The sequence below is a fragment of the Leptopilina boulardi genome, unplaced genomic scaffold (assembly GCF_019393585.1).
Source record: "Leptopilina boulardi isolate dan_hultmark-lab unplaced genomic scaffold, ZJU_Lbou_2.1 LbouV2_165, whole genome shotgun sequence".
Lineage (NCBI taxonomy): Eukaryota > Metazoa > Arthropoda > Insecta > Hymenoptera > Figitidae > Leptopilina > Leptopilina boulardi.
In genome coordinates this window covers 2250490-2270405 of record NW_026137713.1, presented here as the reverse complement: position 1 = coordinate 2270405, position 19916 = coordinate 2250490, and the positions used below count along the sequence as shown (strand labels likewise).

The 19916-nt window shown below is 32.2% G+C and overlaps 1 protein-coding gene across 9 annotated transcripts in view; it reads left to right on the top strand.

Annotated features, from left to right (window-relative positions):
* The window catches only part of LOC127277334 (hormone receptor 4), a 142923-nt gene that overhangs the window by 115991 nt on the left and 7016 nt on the right, over positions 1-19916 (top strand). For all 9 annotated transcript variants that reach the window (XM_051298379.1, XM_051298377.1, XM_051298376.1 and 6 more), the window contains 8 exons: positions 10448-10552; positions 13535-14464; positions 14646-15192; positions 15959-16169; positions 16289-16651; positions 18964-19098; positions 19203-19466; positions 19682-19874. In XM_051298379.1, coding sequence (XP_051154336.1) covers positions 10453-10552; positions 13535-14464; positions 14646-15192; positions 15959-16169; positions 16289-16651; positions 18964-19098; positions 19203-19466; positions 19682-19874 — 2743 coding nt within the window. In that variant the 5' untranslated portion in view covers positions 10448-10452. The remainder of the gene's footprint in view (positions 1-10447; positions 10553-13534; positions 14465-14645; positions 15193-15958; positions 16170-16288; positions 16652-18963; positions 19099-19202; positions 19467-19681; positions 19875-19916) is intronic.

The window sequence follows — 19916 nt, the reverse complement described above, 5'->3', positions numbered from 1 at the left end:
AAGGGTGAAAAATGACACTTTTATTTTTGACCATCTATAGGGGTGCGAGCGCCGCATGTGGATAATGGATTTTGGTTGGGTATATTTTTAGAGAATTTTTGGCGGTATTTTTAAGAAAAAAGCCGAACACCAAAGGGTGAAAAATGACACTTTTATTTTAATCATCTATAGGGGTGGCTTTTAGGGGTGCGAGCGCCGCATGTGGATAATGGATTTTGGTTGGGTATATTTTTAGAGAATTTTTGGCGGTATTTTTAAGAAAAAAGCCGAACACCAAAGGGTGAAAAATGACACTTTTATTTTAATCATCTATAGGGGTGGCTTTTAGGGGTGCGAGCGCCGCATGTGGATAATGGATTTTGGTTGGGTATATTTTTAGAGAATTTTTGGCGGTATTTTTAAGAAAAAAGCCGAACACCAAAGGGTGAAAAATGACACTTTTATTTTTGACCATCTATAGGGGTGGCTTTTAGGGGTGCGAGCGCCGCATGTGGATAATGGATTTTGGTTGGGTATATTTTTAGAGAATTTTTGGCGGTATTTTTAAGAAAAAAGCCGAACACCAAAGGGTGAAAAATGACACTTTTATTTTTGACCATCTATAGGGGTGGCTTTTAGGGGTGCGAGCGCCGCATGTGGATAATGGATTTTGGTTGGGTATATTTTTAGAGAATTTTTGGCGGTATTTTTAAGAAAAAAGCCGAACACCAAAGGGTGAAAAATGACACTTTTATTTTTGACCATCTATAGGGGTGGCTTTTAGGGGTGCGAGCGCCGCATGTGGATAATGGATTTTGGTTGGGTATATTTTTAGAGAATTTTTGGCGGTATTTTTAAGAAAAAAGCCGAACACCAAAGGGTGAAAAATGACACTTTTATTTTTGACCATCTATAGGGGTGGCTTTTAGGGGTGCGAGCGCCGCATGTGGATAATGGATTTTGGTTGGGTATATTTTTAGAGAATTTTTGGAGGTATTTTTAAGAAAAAAGCCGAACACCAAAGGGTGAAAAATGACACTTTTATTTTAATCATCTATAGGGGTGGCTTTTAGGGGTGCGAGCGCCGCATGTGGATAATGGATTTTGGTTGGGTATATTTTTAGAGAATTTTTGGCGGTACTTTTAAGAAAAAAGCCGAACACCAAACGTGGAAAAATGACACTTTTATTTTCACCATCTATAGGGGTGGCTTTTAGGGGTGCGAGCGCCGCATGTGGATAATGGATTTTGGTTGGGTATATTTTTAGAGAATTTTTGGCGGTATTTTTAAGAAAAAAGCCGAACACCAAAGGGTGAAAAATGACACTTTTATTTTAATCATCTATAGGGGTGGCTTTTAGGGGTGCGAGCGCCGCATGTGGATAATGGATTTTGGTTGGGTATATTTTTAGAGAATTTTTGGCGGTATTTTTAAGAAAAAAGCCGAACACCAAAGGGTGAAAAATGACACTTTTATTTTAATCATCTATAGGGGTGGCTTTTAGGGGTGCGAGCGCCGCATGTGGATAATGGATTTTGGTTGGGTATATTTTTAGAGAATTTTTGGCGGTATTTTTAAGAAAAAAGCCGAACACCAAAGGGTGAAAAATGACACTTTTATTTTTGAACATCTATAGGGGTGGCTTTTAGGGGTGCGAGCGCCGCATGTGGATAATGGATTTTGGTTGGGTATATTTTTAGAGAATTTTTGGCGGTATTTTTAAGAAAAAAGCCGAACACCAAAGGGTGAAAAATGACACTTTTATTTTAATCATCTATAGGGGTGGCTTTTAGGGGTGCGAGCGCCGCATGTGGATAATGGATTTTGGTTGGGTATATTTTTAGAGAATTTTTGGCGGTACTTTTAAGAAAAAAGCCGAACACCAAACGTGGAAAAATGACACTTTTATTTTCACCATCTATAGGGGTGGCTTTTAGGGGTGCGAGCGCCGCATGTGGATAATGGATTTTGGTTGGGTATATTTTTAGAGAATTTTTGGCGGTATTTTTAAGAAAAAAGCCGAACACCAAAGGGTGAAAAATGACACTTTTATTTTTGACCATCTATAGGGGTGGCTTTTAGGGGTGCGAGCGCCGCATGTGGATAATGGATTTTGGTTGGGTATATTTTTAGAGAATTTTTGGCGGTATTTTTAAGAAAAAAGCCGAACACCAAAGGGTGAAAAATGACACTTTTATTTTTGACCATCTATAGGGGTGGCTTTTAGGGGTGCGAGCGCCGCATGTGGATAATGGATTTTGGTTGGGTATATTTTTAGAGAATTTTTGGCGGTATTTTTAAGAAAAAAGCCGAACACCAAAGGGTGAAAAATGACACTTTTATTTTAATCATCTATAGGGGTGGCTTTTAGGGGTGCGAGCGCCGCATGTGGATAATGGATTTTGGTTGGGTATATTTTTAGAGAATTTTTGGCGGTATTTTTAAGAAAAAAGCCGAACACCAAAGGGTGAAAAATGACACTTTTATTTTAATCATCTATAGGGGTGGCTTTTAGGGGTGCGAGCGCCGCATGTGGATAATGGATTTTGGTTGGGTATATTTTTAGAGAATTTTTGGCGGTATTTTTAAGAAAAAAGCCGAACACCAAAGGGTGAAAAATGACACTTTTATTTTAATCATCTATAGGGGTGGCTTTTAGGGGTGCGAGCGCCGCATGTGGATAATGGATTTTGGTTGGGTATATTTTTAGAGAATTTTTGGCGGTATTTTTAAGAAAAAAGCCGAACACCAAAGGGTGAAAAATGACACTTTTATTTTTGACCATCTATAGGGGTGGCTTTTAGGGGTGCGAGCGCCGCATGTGGATAATGGATTTTGGTTGGGTATATTTTTAGAGAATTTTTGGCGGTATTTTTAAGAAAAAAGCCGAACACCAAAGGGTGAAAAATGACACTTTTATTTTAATCATCTATAGGGGTGGCTTTTAGGGGTGCGAGCGCCGCATGTGGATAATGGATTTTGGTTGGGTATATTTTTAGAGAATTTTTGGCGGTATTTTTAAGAAAAAAGCCGAACACCAAATTGTTGTATTTGGACATTCTTTTTTTCACAATAGACATAATATGATTAAGGGTTGTTTTCACCCTTAATGTGAATAGTTTTGGTTTTTTATTGATAATTATTGTATTATTTACTACTCTGAGTGATGTTATTGGGTTTTTATTAGTAAATGAAAAAAAAAAATTTTCGTTCATTTGATCGTTCCAAACTTTTGTCTCATTTCTTTGTGTGTATAAAATTTAAGTATTTATAAGTTTATACGTTTTTTTTTTCTTTCTTCCGACTTATAAGTTGTGAACAGGAAGAGTCCATGAAGTTGTTACCCAACTCGGGGTCGAGCTAGCGATTGGTATCATTGCGATTCCATAGAATCTGAATTACGTAAGCAATAGAAAACAGGGAACCTGAGTTGTGGGGTACCTCGTAACCCCTTCTCCCTCCCCCTTCAAATAGACATCCATGAAAACGGTTATGTTTCATTCCCAATATTGCGTCAGTTTTAAGATTTTGCTTCCAGAATTTCGTATCGTAAATCGAAGTTTATTGTTGTCTTCAAGCCAACAGAAATCATTGATCCATTAAATAATGAAATTTTCTTCTTTTTAATTTTTTTTTTCTTTTATAATCAGTTATTATTCAATAAGACACTATTCTACCCTACAGTGGAAAAACATTATCACTAACGTATGTTTTTCCGTTGTAGGGTATAGAAATTTTTTTAAAATATTACCCTTTATTTTTCTATTTACGAATGGAGAAAATATTTTGTTGATTATTTTTTTTTTTATTAAAAAAAAAAAAAAAATTTCTCTCACGAATTTCGAAAATGACACGATTGGTCATGAACGATTTTTCAGTAGGATTTTAAAAGTTTCTTAAAATAACTAAACGTTTGCGTTCACTGACCCGAGGAATCTTTAATTCCAGCTTCGCTGAGGCACACACAATTTTTAATAGCCCACTAATTCTAAAATTATAGTGAAAGTGAAAATTCAAAACTAAACACTAAATACTTTTGAATTTTAATCGTTTAATTTATTTCGAAATTATATTTTTAAATAAAAAAAAAATTCTCGTTGCGTAACATAGACGATTTATTTATTTATTTAAATAAAAATGTTATTTTTAACGAAAAATGATTAAAAAAACGGAACATTGTATAGGACGAACATTGCGTGTATAGAACGACAGCGGAACAAATCGGTTTTGTATCTATATAGTATACTCCTTGGGACTTATGACACAACGCGGTAAAGCTTGCCATAGGAAAAGTAAGGTAAGGCCAGTGGTATAATAGAAACTTTCACTGCAGAAGTTCAACGTACCAAGCTCTGACTCTCACTGCTCGTTTCTCACTCACTAAACTGAATATCCACTCAATTCTCTTTCTCTCTCTTTCTTTCTCTTTTATTTAATTTCCCTTTTTTTTCTCATTCATTGCAATTTTCATCTCTTTCTTTTTCTTCCTTTAAATAAATTCTCATCTTATTAAACGCGAATCGTTATACGCGATCAACAACACGGAAATTCGTCAAGATTCCATCCATGAGATAAAGTCAGTATTTGTCAGACTCCATGTGAGACTAAAAATGCGGAAATTAAACTCCATTGTTATATGAAAATAGTTTTGCAAAACAAAATAAAATTCACAAATTTCAAATTATTTTTTTTTCTATTTAAATTAATATTATACTTTTTTTTCATATTTACAATAAAATTAATATTTCTTTGCAAAAATTTGTTTTAATAATTGATCTAAATTATAATCATTGACCTATGATTGTAATGGTGCGAATCTGACAAATCATTTTTTTTTTTTTTAAATCACAATATTACAAATGATTGCAAAATAATTTTAATAATTCACTTCTTGAGGAGATAGTTTTTTGCATCATCATTATATATGAAGTCAATAGAAAGGAGAACTTGTATCTTTCTTTCAACCAAGTTCCCGACAGAATTGCTCTTATAAATTATAGGCACGTTACGTGGCAGCCAAATGCCAATTTACTATTATATAAAGATACTTTATTGCAGTTGAAATTCATTTATGACAGTACACTCTTTTAATGGGGCTATCTAGCAAAAAAAAAAAAAACATGATAATATATAACATTTTGATGATTGTTCAAAATGCTTATATTAGTATTAATAATCAAAGACGGAGTTTTTTAAATTTAATAATAGAATAAAAATAATAATAATTATTATTATATATACAACACTATATTTTAGTGTTCGAGAAAATTTATTAGGAACATAAAAATAATGCTGTGTTGATAATTTTTTTAAAAAGTATTTTCAATGGGCAATGATGATTTCATAAGTAGATAAGGTTATTCGAGGTGAGACATCTCACCTCCACTGGCCCACTTTTGAGAATTCGTGTTTATTTTCGTTCATCTTATCGGTCTTTTGCCACTCTCATCAAATATACATTACTTAATTTTATTTATATCTATGTATTATATTAAGAATAAATTTTTCACCCTCTCTTAATCAGAATAAGTGAAATTTCACTTAGTTGCTTCACAATATTATATATTTTAAAATATATGTAAGTGCAATATGCACTTATTCAGATATTTAGAGAGAAATCTGAAATTTTTTTTAACAAATTGCAATTGTAAGAAAATAATGAACAAGAAATTGAAAAAGTAAAAGCAAATTTTTTGCCACCATAGCTCTAAATTTGAATCAATGAGATTTCACATTGACGAAATAGTTGTAATTAAGCAACTGAATCATTTCAGTAAGATTTTCACTGAAAATCAGTAGAATTATTACTGGTTTAAACAGTTAAATCTGCATTATCATTAGTCGGTAAAACTGATTTGAATGTTTTAATTTTAAAAACAGATTTTTCTAACATTTAGAGTAACTTTTGCTTTTTTTACAAAACATTTATGCAACTAAAGAAACAAAATTTGCGACTTTGTAATATGATTGTCCATGTATGCATGAGAGGTGAAAAGAGCAAAAGAAAACTACAAGTTTTAGGAACGTGATTCGAAATTGGATTTGGAAATTCAATTCTTTGAGTTTGGAGAATCTCTTTTCCTTATACCTTACGTGTATGTTTATTTTTCCCATTGTTTTAGAAAACAAGGGACATGAATGCAGGAATAGACTTAGTCACTTTTTTCTATAAAAAAAAAATAAATGTGATAGGAGAGACATAAAGATCTACGATATGGAAAAAGATTACTCAAGTTGGATTCCAGTGACAAAGTTACATTTCAGAAATTTTTTACTTATATCTTTACTCTAATATATAAAAATTATTATTACTTTATCTTTATTCTTATAACTTTTGTTATTCCATTTAACCTTGATTTACTTTTTATATCAAACGATTAAAAAATTATATATTTAGTTTAAAATCAGTGTTTATAATAATAATCCGCTACAACTATATGAACTCGGGGTCATGAACATTTTCTAAACTTTTCTTTTCACTGTGTTGATAAAAATCCAAACTAAATTAAAAACAAATTTCACTTTTATTACGAAAATCAAGATCGAAAAAAAATATATATTATATATAGATCAAAAAGAAAGTAAAATGAAACTTGGAAAGTATTTTAATGACATACTCTTGTTAAATTTTGATTCGATTTAAATACCGGTAAATCTGAATGCGACTTAGGCACAAAGGATGATTTTATGTCCTACATAGAATTTACCGCTACGGAGCTACGATGGTGAAAGTGACTCTCCCACGCCATAACATCCTACTTCTAGCTGTAGTCTCTCTTGCCCCTCTTTATTCTCTCTCTCTCTCTCTCTCTCTCTCTCTATTTCTCGTTTCCTCATTTTTATATACAGAGGCCTCGAAAACACGACTAGACGATGTCTGACTAAAGTTTGATGCTTTCTTGAACCTTTTGACAACCATCTTTCTCGTTTGTTTTTAAGAAACGAACTCAATTTAATTATGCTTTGCGTATATACCAGAAGAATAGAAAGTGCGCGAGAACTCGACATTCATATTTTGTATATATATATAGATATACCTTTTCAAAACTCAGAGAGCGGTTAATTTTAATTATCCTATTAAAAAGAAAATTATTCCCATTGTGAACTAAGTTCAAGGATTTATACACGGAAAATTAGGAATTAGCTGCAGATACTAACTAATGAATTTTGCCAAAAAAATATATTTGCTACAACTGCTAAAAAATTAGTTAAAAATTTCTGTCTGTAACTAGAATTTTGACAAAAAAAATTGTTTTTCAAAATAATAGTAATGTTTGGTTAGTATATTAACACAAACTGATATCAGAAATTATAATTACTACACTGAGAAAAACAATTGGTTGGGATTACCATTTAGTTAGTAAGAATATTATTGCTAATTTATATTAGTTACTGTTACCATTTAGTTAGTCAGTCTAACCATTTCGTTAGTAAGGTAACTAATTAAATAGTTATTCCGAAAAACTAATTAGTTAAACCAACTAATAAAATAGTTATGCCAACCAAAAATAGTAACAACTAATAAATTAGCAGCAGTATAGTTTACTAACTAAAAATGGTAACCACAACCAATCTTTTCTCTCAGTGTATTACAATTATTATTAATAATTATCTTTTTTGTTAAAAATAAAATTGAATACAGCTGAGTTAATTTCAAGAAGTGATATATATTTGTAGGGTTCTAAAAATGTAAAAAAATGGGGGTTAAAATAAAATATATATATATATGATGAAGCATGCATGCATTGGTTACGCAAGAACGGTGGCGTGTGTGAGACTGCTGACCCACATACGGCCAGAGAGCAAGGACCCCAGTGCACCGAGTTATATACTTGCTCGGATCTCTTACGTGTGTATACAAATACTCTTTTATATATATACACACACACATACGAGCATCATTTGCAGCGGCGCACGCACGATGCACACAAACATGAGATTCGCAATATATGCAGTGGACTCTCTCGTTATTGGTAGAATTATACCGGCATACAAAAACACAAACGCCATCTGGATTCATATTACAACGCTTTGCGACTTTATACAAGCGATACGCGACTTTTAATATATATAATATTCCTTCTTCATTGTTGTTATTATAGTTTCTATTTACAAAATTTATTTATAGACAGTTAGTGTTTAGTATTTTTAAAAATTACAAATAAATCTTAAAATATTCTTATTTTAAGAATATATTTTTTTTAATTCTTTTCTTTTTGTAAGAATATCGCACGATCCTATTTATTTCCATTGATGTTAAATAAAAATATAATATAATTTAAAAATAAGAAGCAATTCTTAAGTTAAGAAATATTCTCATTTTAAGAATATGCTATTGAATCAATAATTCTTAAACCTTTGATAGAAATGCTATTGATTCAATAGCATTTTTTTCTCAGTGTAACTTATAAGATTATAGATTCTTAAATTTTTAAGCTATGTTATATTAATATTATTATTATTATTAAAAATCTTAATAAATATTATTTTAATATTTAATATTATTAGAATTTATTAATTTATAATAATTATATACAATTATTATATAATTATAATAATAATTGTAATATAATTTTATTATAAACAAAAAATTTTATTTGAGAAAAATGACAAAAGAATCACGAGAAAAAACAAATTTGACAAGAACGAAAGCAACCATTTTTTCGCCAAGCACAAATGTCTTGCCGGCTGACTAAAAATTTGGCACTACTACTGAAAAATCTACCAGTGATTATTGTCAATTGTTAGTGAGCCAAGACGCGGAAACATTAATTTCATCAGAAAACAAAACTTCGTAAATTGAAATTTATTATCGATTTTATCATTTTTTTTATATAAATATATGAAAAATCGATAAAAATTTTAATGTAAGAACACGTTTTTTTTTACCAAAATTATATTACAGACGCATTAAAAAGAAGAAATTTCTTTTTTATATACTGATATCAATGTACATATATATTATGTATAATAACTTCCATAAAAAAGTTGAATTAATCTTATGACAAGCACCTTTACGGCTAAATAAGTTGTTGAGAATATTTTCAAGTAGGATGACTCATATCTTCATCTTCTTTTTTTTTTAATGAGCCTAATAAAATGCGATAATGAAAATATCTTTATTCTCGTGTGTATGTGTGTGAGTGTATTTACATTAATCCTGAAAATGAGATATGCACTCTTGTCACCGTTATTTCAGTGGCAATGAATAGATAAATAACTCGTTATCAATGTCATAAAATATTAAAAACACAGTATTTAATTAAAAATACCAATAATATTAAATATAATAATTATTATTAATAATGATAATGCATAATTATTTTTCTATCTTTTTTAATTAATATTTTTTGTTTGACAAATTATGCCGAAAAATATATAAGTTTATAAAATACGTCTATGAACTTTGCTGTTTTGCATTTTTCTTTTCATGGATTTTGCGAAGGCCTTTACTGTTTATTCATTTGTAAGTTGACCCTGACTTGTAATTGAAGGAGCGAGTGCAAGAACCAATTAACACATTCTCAACACCAGTTTCTATAATGGCGCCTCTCAATTCTTAATGTTTATTCAAAAGTCACAATTTATTGTAATTTTAAATTTACACAACATGTGAGCGAAAAAATAAATTTCTACTTTAACATTCTTTCTGTGTTAAATAGTAACTTGATCAGCAATTTGATAAATTTTCTTTGAATTTATTATTACACTCAAACCTTGCTTAGTGAGATCTCGTTCGTTACTGTCTCACTTTCACCAGGTTCGACTGTTATACTTTCATACAATAACACTATTCCAGTTTTTTTAAATTACTTTATCAAAAATTAATTTTAAATTATTTTTTGTGATGGCAAAAATAAATGTTTTCGATATTAAAATACATAGGAAAATATTAATTTATATGACATCTATAATAAACCTATAATGGTGTCAGTAGTTCTATATGAATTTTATTGTTTTTCCTCTATAAAATGAAACTATGCAACGTGCAGTTCTAATTGTACGCCTCTGTTTAAAGAGGGGTTAATAGTGAACTATGCGTTCGCAGTAAATGTGAGTCTAGTACTTTCACATATTGAGAGTGACAACCTCCTCGTCGATATGCATACAACATATATGATGTCAACCAGGAGTCACACACAATGTCTAATAAACTCATTTTTTTCTTTTAATGTCTCAACGAGATAAAGTATCGCCTTCATGGTCGATTATAAGACCAATCTAGTTTTCTAAGAAATCCAGTTCGACTAGTAGGCAACCAATGTTTTACATTATTAAATATAATTTGTTTTAATATTATTTATTATAATGTTATGACAATAAAGTAAATTTAAACATCTATGAGGAAGAATTTATTTTATATTTTATCTATACTATAATGACGAGATCTGTTATTTCCTAGATTCTATATATAATGACACGAGAAAAAAGTGAAAATTTTACAGTATTTTCTCTTTCTGCTTTCAGGAATTATGACCCTTACGAGCAGCCCGTGTGAGCTAGACAACATGAGCTTGTTTCAAGACCTCAAGTTGAAAAGGAGAAAGGTCGACTCCCGATGTAGTAGCGACGGTGAGCACAAGATTTTCTATTTCTTATTTATATTAGTACCTTATTAATGTTGATTTATCAATTTTTGTTTAATAAAACATTTCTATCATAAACACTGAACATCTTATCTTTAAATTTGAATCAATTAGATTTCACTGATGAAATAGTTGAAATTTAGTGAAATCTCATTGATTTATAAATTTAGAAACTTGTTAATAATTATTAAGATTAATAAAAAATAATAAAGGGAGAGAAAATTTTTACACCCCTAAAAAATATTCCCTATTTAAAATTACGCAGAAAATTAACATTCTTGGAAGTTTTAATTTAAGTTAATAATTAATAATGCAATTTTTGAATTAATTATTGTTATTAACTTATTGGAAAAGGTTTTTTAATTATAAAATTCACTGATAATCAAACAGACAGTACGTTTAAATAAATACAGCAAATCTTTTCAATCTCCTCTGTCGTTTACTCAAGGAGAAAAGATCAATTTTTAGTCAGGCACGTGAAGAGTTCGAAGACTCAATTACTAAATCAAATTTCGATAAAGGAATTTTCATTCTATTCGAGTTTAATAAAGATAAATGTTCAATGAAATTAGTTTCACCAATCAATTAAAAGTTGTTAATTAATTAATTACATTTTTTTTGAGACGTTAGTGTAAAATTGAATAAAATTACGAACGTTTTTTTTTTGGCATTTTTTTACTAAACGGAGTTAAAAATATATAAATATTCTTCTATTTCTGCGAGCCTGGTGTCACTCGCGGTCGGTCGTGACAAGAGGAATTAACGATCGGCAAGTGCAACGACATTTCTAGAAGCACTACAACTGTTGCATTACGTTGACAATAGAGTTTGCACGTGATTGCAGCGCAAAATTTTATACAACGATGATAAATGAGCTTCGGCACGCTTCATGGATTTACCCCTAAGACATTTCGTGAGGTATGTGTGCCAATTCCGCACGAGCAATGACCTTTGATTGACAATTCACTTATATTAGTAAATGTTAATTATTATCTCAAAATACCATATGAAATTAAAGCCATCAATATAACTAGTTATCAAAAATTTATTATTTTTTCTATTTAAAAAAAAAAAAACTCAATGAAATGAAAACTCCGAATTTTTCGTCTTTTTTTATCCTGATAAAATCTTATGAGCGAAATTTAAAAAAATCAATTGCCAATATATCAGTGTTGTTTTCACTATATATTAATAGCTTTGAAACTAGTACCTAGGTACCTACAATCACGTCTCGGCCTTGTCAACTGCATTCCTTCCTTGACCTACACGAACAGTCATAATCTCACATCCTTTTTACAAGCGCAAGTTCTCCGAATGACTATATTATACTTTTGTATATTGTCACTTATATCGTCAATTACACGCTACTTATATATCTATACAAAAATACATAAAGACCTTCATAACGTCACAAATAGTCGTTCAGGAAACTAAAAAAAAAAAAGACAAAATAAAAAAAATTACCAAGCAAAAGTAGGAAATTTGTCTCGCGTAATAACAAATATCAAACAATTTTTAATGTAACAAATTATTATGATAATTTCCTGATTCAAGAAAAACATGTTTGCCATTGTCAAATCGATTATTAATATTTATAAATTAGACCGCAATCGAATTTTAAGTAGTGTATACGCTATTCATTTTGAGACCAGGCTTTTTCTGTGTTTTTTTCAAATACAGAACACAGAAAGTTATAAGGTATATAAGGCTGCAACGCTTATTATTTTAATCCAATTTTGCTTATTTTAATACCAAAATGTATTAAAATAAACAAAATTGGATTAAAATAATAAGCGTTGCAGCTTATTTTAATGCCTTTTAATTTTCTGTGAAATTATTCATCCAAATAGTGTTTATTTAATGTAAATAAAAATTATTTGTAAATATTTATTTAATAATAGCCGATTATTTGAATCAAATAAATTTTTTTAAGTGTGTAAATATATTATTGTGTAGAATTTTTATAGATTCTTTTTCTATTGATTGCCATCACAAACTAAAATAAAACAACTAAATTGCGTAGAAGAAAATAGCATCTTTAATAACTTCATCGAAGCATAATAGATATTGACTTTGAGCTCTTATTGTTTTCCTTCTCTCTTTCACTTTTCTTTTCTTTTTATTTTATTTTCTTAATGAGTCGACAAAAGCGTCAATTCTTGCGGGATGTACAGCATCGCGAGCAAAACAATAACAGTTCATCGCTTAGTTACTTATGATTAATAACATTTTCATATATGCATATGCGGAACTACTAGGACCGGGCACCGATTAAACACAAGCGAGTTCAAGATAGTTGCGCGATCATTGAACCGAATAATAATGTATTTAATGATCAAGTGTAAATTTTATTCGTCAGTTTTTTTTTCATCGATAAGAGTCACTCGCGATATTTATTGCACTGATTTTTGAAAAAAAAAAGTATGCCATAAATATACGAGGACTGTCGAAGAATTTTTTCCTCAAATTTTCTTATAGATTACAAATAATGTATTTTTTATTTAAAGATATAATTAATTTTGAATCATGTTATATCTTATTACTATGTTACTTGTTGCTATATCACGTTACTATCAAGAATTTTACTTGAAAGTATTTTAATTTCAATAATATTACTCTAATCTTACTTGAGAGGATTTTATTTCCAAGAATGTTACTTCCAAAAAAGGGTATTCTGAAACTAAATTTTTACATTTAGCTAAAGTCATGTCTTTTCACGACGTGAAAATAGATTCAAACATAACCTCAAAATTCAAGGTCATAGATTTACTAAACAGTGCAAAAAAGTATTCTTTTCTGCATAGTATACACAACAATTATAAAACAGTATGGAAAAGTTTACTTTTCTGAAGTTTAACATAATCAAAATGATTCATTTACTTTAAAGTTAAGTGACATTATTCTTGCAAGTTTTACACAAAAAAATTTATAGACTAGTAAAAAAAATGAATGTTAATCCTTTTCTCAGACTCCCCAGTATCCCTCGGATCAGCAGGCTCACCGCTCGGGATCCAGCCAGCGGACGCACCGTCACCCATAAACTTTCCTGCTCCAGGAGAAAGTGTGGCGGATACCTCGACTTCATCACCAGACGCTAACATGCCAGGCTCGCCGGGCTGCCCGGTGGTCAAAGTAAAATCCGAGTACCTGCGTAGTAGTCCAAGTCCCGGGACACCAGTTCGGGACACGATAAGAAGTTCCGTGATAAGCCAAGATCCAATAAGGGATCTTGGTTCAGATCGTGCATCGCCCGATTCTGTTTTTCCTGATGTGATCAGTTCACGTGTTGTTGCTGATGATCATCAACGATCATGTACACCAGCACCGGCGAGATCATCACCACAATCGCCAATTCAGGCCGTTTCAACAACACCAATGTCTCAAGAGGCAAGTAGCAGGAGCGAAAGTCCCGATCGAGGGAATCACCTCACGTCCGTTCAATCGAAAGAAGAATCGGATAATTCTGTATTCGATGGAGGTGGTCCTGGCGGTGGTCCAGGTGGTGGGAATAATCGAAACGATAACAACACCACAAATCAATCGTCACAAAGAAGCAGTCCCTCATCGCAATTCAATCCAAATATGAGTCCCAGAACCAATTCTTCCCATGGGAATCACATGCAGTCACCACCTCAGAGGCATCGGGCCCCAACGGTACCATCGCATATATTAGGTCATCATCAATTCTGGCCTCCAGGCACTGTTGGACAGAATTTCGCCACCCAGAGATTACTCAATGGTGTTATCAGCAGTGCCGTTAATTATGCGCAAAACCTTGCCGGATCCTCAAGCAATAATGGCTCTGGGGTTAATGTCACTACTGGAAATGGCTCCGGTTCAAGTGGCACCGCCAGTGGAAATGGCACTGGTTCCGCCGGATCCAACACTGGAGGTGCATGTAAGTTTCGTTTCAAACTAATATCTTTTCTTGAACAATAATCGCTAGCTTTTCATGACTAAAAATAATAACGGTCACAGTTATCGACTGATGGTAAAAAATAATGGCACCTAGGTTACCGACTATTATTTTAATTTCATTGTTTCTTAAAAAACGATCTGATAACAAAAATTCCTTTCAGGCGAAAGCATGAAACCACCGGCTCAGCGATCGGCTCCAGCAACTCCAAGACCACCACCCAGTGTAATAATGGGCGAAGTTGGTGGCGTAAGAACAATGATTTGGTCAGCGCCAGCATTGGATCCTGTTCCACCACCAGCAGCGTCATGGACGACGACAGCATCATCGGCTTCCTGTTCATCCACGGAGGAATCAGCGGCACAGTTGCTCTTGAATCTCGGTCAGGAATCCCGAGGGAAACCACCCGGCATCTCATACTCATCGGGTCCTCCATTAAATATGGAAAGGCTGTGGGCCGGTGATCTAACACAATTGCCGGCTGCTCAACAAATTCAGGCATTGAATTTAACGGCATCCGGCTCAAATCAACCGTGGGTGAGAAATGGAGGGGTTGTCAAGTCTGAGGTGGCGTCACAATCGTTATCTGTGGCACCACCTGCCCCACCATTACCACCACAAGAACACGAGGAGGACGAGACGCCTATGATTTGCATGATTTGTGAGGACAAGGCCACTGGACTTCATTATGGCATCATCACCTGCGAAGGGTGAGTTCTTTTTCTTTTCCGTCTTGTTTTATTCTGTTCCAGTTGATTTCCTTTTAATTTGGGATCAAATTTTGACCAAACTGAGTCCGAATCGTTGCGTATAAATACAAATTTCGTATCGTTCCTAATTCCGCCAAATTTCGGATTAAAATTTTTAAACGGACTAAATCCGGTATTTATTCTGTAATAAGTCAAATATTTTAACCAATACGGAAACTATAATAGCATTATATTTTCGATGCCGGATCGATAATGTCATAATTACTTTACCTGAAAACCCTGCAGGCAAAATTGATTATGACCTAAATTTCCACATAGAAAGTTGAAACTTTGACTCGAGCTTGTCAAAAATTTGATTATATAAATATTTAGGCATATATTTTTAAAGAATGATGAGTTACTATTGAAATGTAATTTTGCTCCGGTACTTTTTTTTTTCTCTTGAGAATGATGAATTCCACTTTAAGCTGATGATATTTATATACTATTTTTTGCTGCGCAGTAGCGGATTAAATTGATCTTTGAACTCTGACCTTCCGTTAAGTCCACACATGCACCTGCCGCGTCTTCCATTTATTCGAAAGTGTAGGCAGGTGTTCGATCCAGACACTTTTGGAATAATTCTTCTTTCTCAAGGAGAAAAAGAAATTGATTTCGGCTTTTTTTTTACTTTAATTCACATTGTTTGTATATTGAACAAATATTACTTTTTTTTGTTTTCTTCTGCTATACTTATTAATTTTTTTGTCTAAATTTTATATTTTAGTTGTAAGGGATTTTTCAAGAGGACAGTACAGAATAGGCGAGTTTACACTTGTGTGGCTGAAGGAGGCTGTGAGATTACAAAAGCGCAGAGAAATCGATGTCAATATTGTCGTTTCAAAAAATGCATCGAACAGGGTATGGTCCTTCAAGCAGTTCGCGAAGATCGAATGCCCGGTGGCAGAAATTCTGGCGCCGTCTACAATCTTTATAAGGTAATCATTTTTTATTTTTTTTTTGAAAATCTATTCACAAATTATCGAAAATTTTTTTGAATTTGAAAGAATTTTCATTTTGGGATAAAATTTATTGAGGGAAAAATTAATGTTTGTAGGTAAAGTACAAGAAACATAAGAAAACCACCAAATCGTCGGGAGTTGGGGGTGGAATGGGAGGAGGTGGAAACGTTAGTGGTGTAAATGGCTCGGGGACGTTGACTGGTAGCAAAGGAACCATGGGAACAACAATGTTGGAAAAACACATGGCTGCTGCAGCGGCTGCACATCACAGTCAACAACAGCAGCAGCAGCAGCAGCAACATACCCAGCTGGCAGGAAGTTTTCTCCATCATCACAGAATTTCATCCGGTGATTCTCACAACTCTCAACCTACCTCCAGCCATCCAAGCCACAATGTGCACTCGGGCCATCTTGTTAATGGAACCATTCTCAAAACGGCTCTCACCAATCCCTCCGAAGTAAGTCGGCAAATGGCTTCAAATAATTTTCTCTTTTCTCAAAAAAATATATATACCTAACACCTGAAACAATCCTTTAGGGAAGAATTTCAACTTGTTTGTAAAAATGTTTTTCTCCAATTTAAAATGGAATCTTTATTTTGTTTTTAAATTCCATTTCGTGATTGAAAGAAAATTTACATTTCGAAACGATATCTGAATTTTAGGAATATTGAAAATAATAAAAAAAAAAAAACACGTCGAGAATGTGTCGTGTTTTCATTGGGGGGGAAACCTGAAATGAATGAACTCTGAGAGCAATTTCACTTTCTTACGACTTGGCTTGCGCAAACCTCAAGGTTTCCCATATTACGAAAGAACGATAGATGCAAGGAGTGCTATATAGCTAAGTCAAAGGAGAGTTGATCGTCATTATGGATGACGCTTTGTGTTGTACTGTCGACCATTGTTTTTTGTCTGCGAATTATAACTGCAGATAGTTTCTCTCACGCGCAAAATGTCTTATCGTATCTCTTTCTCATCCTTTATCGCGAAGGTAATTTCCACAAATTAACTCTTTTTTTTATTCACTGATTAATGAAGGACGCATTGAGGAAAAATACAACTTACAATTTCATTATTCGAACTAAAAATTCTATAATAGAGGAAAAAAATTTATTTAATTTTAATTTTTTTCAAATAAAAAAAATTTGAGTTCATTTAAGGAAATGATAAATAAAGAAAATGATCGAATGACGAAAGTCATGTAAAATATGCACTCTATCGGTTTGTGTGAGTCTAGAGGCCATTGCCAAAAGTGAAAACGCACAGCTTGTGCAAGTGACTCGCAAAAATATTGCACACATTTTTGAAGAGAATGAATCAATAAAACAAATTTTTTTGATAAAATTTCACTAAATTGGAAAATAACTCAATATTGAGAAAATCATGAAAAAAAAGAGAAGAAACGAGAGAAGAGGATAATATTCTTTTTGTTGACTCTTCTCTTTCTGATATTTAAATGAAAAATAGGGAAAAATTCATTTTTTTGATTAACGGCCTCTCGCGATTATTGAATGTTTGAAAATCTCTCGAGGTGAAACACGGATAGGGGGGACAATAGAAAATCAGCGGCAACCGGTGCCAAGGACGGGCAGTTCTCGGACGTTTCGTAACTCGTGAAAGTCTGCACAAGGGACACTGACCTCACCCTCCTCCTCCTTCATCGAACACAACTGCCTCCTTCTTCTTCTTCTTCTTCTTCTACTTCTTCTTCTTCTTTATATTTTCTTCTTTCTAAAACGTCCCACGGTCGACGACGATCCATGTGCATAGACCTTTAAGATATATATCTCTCTCTTTCTTTTCTTTTATCTAAGAAAACTTTCCCCAAATGAATCTAGAAAAATCTTCTTCCTTATATTTCATGTAACCAACGTATCATGAAATCGTGAGTCGACCTCAAACATTCAGGGAAGTTCAAAAGGTCAGAGAAAGGTTCTCTAATCCAGAGCTCAACACAACACTTTCATCTTTGCCTCGCGGATTATTTAATTGTCTTATTTTAATAATTCGTTACTTATTGAAATAAAATAAATTACAATTTAAAAAGAATAATAAAGAGTCACTCCAACAAAAATCGGATTGCTTCATTATTTTAAAAGAAATTCCAGTTTCCTGTTTCATAAGTTATAATAGATTAGTTCTAATAGTATAGTAAAAATCCCAAATATATATAAAACACATTTTTGAAAAAAAGGTATTAATTATGTTGAATTAAATATAAATTTTTCAGAAAATTACTCCCTTTAAATATTTAAATCAAAGTTTTAATCATTTCATACAGTGGTAAATTAACTTTTTCATTTTCAAACATACAAATTTAATTTAATTTACATTCAAATTTTTGTTTAATATCAACATTGAAGTTAAATCAGTTTAAAGTTTGATCTAGATATTAAACAAAAATTGAATGTAAATTAGATTAAATTTGTATTATTTTAAGAATTTTTAAAATTATTAATGAAACGAAATCCCATGAAAATTTCACCGGGAATATAATTGTAAGTTTAATACGCTTTAAACTCAAAAGGTTTTTCATTTCTCCATATTTAAAAATGAAAAAGTCAATTCATCACTGTACGATAGGATAAAAACTGCGATTTAAATATTAGGTGAGTAATTTTTACTATACTACTAGAACTAACTTACTAAACTTTGAAAATTATTTTTAAAAAAATAAAAGTTATTTTAATTTATTAAAATTAGCAAAAAAAAATTTTTTTTTTTTATTTGTGAATAATTTATAAGTAATGAGGGAATTTTTTCTTAAGGTTGTGCATTTACGGCAGAGGCTAGATAATGCAGTTAGTAGTTCAAGGGATCGGGCATTTCCTTTGGACGCAACTCTCGCCATGATACAAACTCTTATAGACTGCGACGAGTTCCAAGATATCGCCACGATAAGGGTTAGTGAATTTATATGTACAAATTAATTATTTTTTTTTATGTTAATTGATTTTCATTTTATAATATTAATAATAAATTCTAATTTAATTTTCCAATTTTTCAGAACTTGGATGAGCTGCTGGACCATAAATCAGACTTAAGTGAGAAGCTGTGTCACATAGGAGACAGCATAGTGTACAAGTTGGTGCAATGGACCAAAAGGTTACCCTTCTACCTTGAGCTACCGGTAGATGTCCACACGAGGTTACTCACTCACAAGTGGCATGAACTTTTGGTGCTCACCACGTCGGCTTATCAAGCCATGCATGGTCAGCATCGTGTTTCCAACGCTGGTAACGATGGAACGGGAACTGATTTTATGCAAGAGGTAAAAAGAAAAATTAACCCTAAAAAATGCTTTGTAAATCAAACAAAAATATAATAAAAAATAATTATATTTTCGTTTGCGCTAAAATGAATTTTTTAGTTTGAGATTATGTTACAGTCACCTTTGCCTTTAAAAAAAAAATTACAAATTCTGCTAAATGAAAAAGGTATTTTTGGAAACATTTTTCCTAAATACGTAATTGTTTGTTTATTTAGGTGTCAAACAATATGTACACGTTACAAACGTGTCTCTCGAGCATGATGGGCCGAGAAATAACCATGGAACAATTACGGCAAGATGTGGGACTCATGGTGGAAAAAATCACATACGTCACGCACATGTTTAGGAGGGTGAAGCTGCGAATGGAGGAATATGTTTGTTTAAAAGTCATCGCAATGCTCTCGCAAGGTGAGAGTTTTAATTACCAAAATCTCAATCGCTAATATTAAA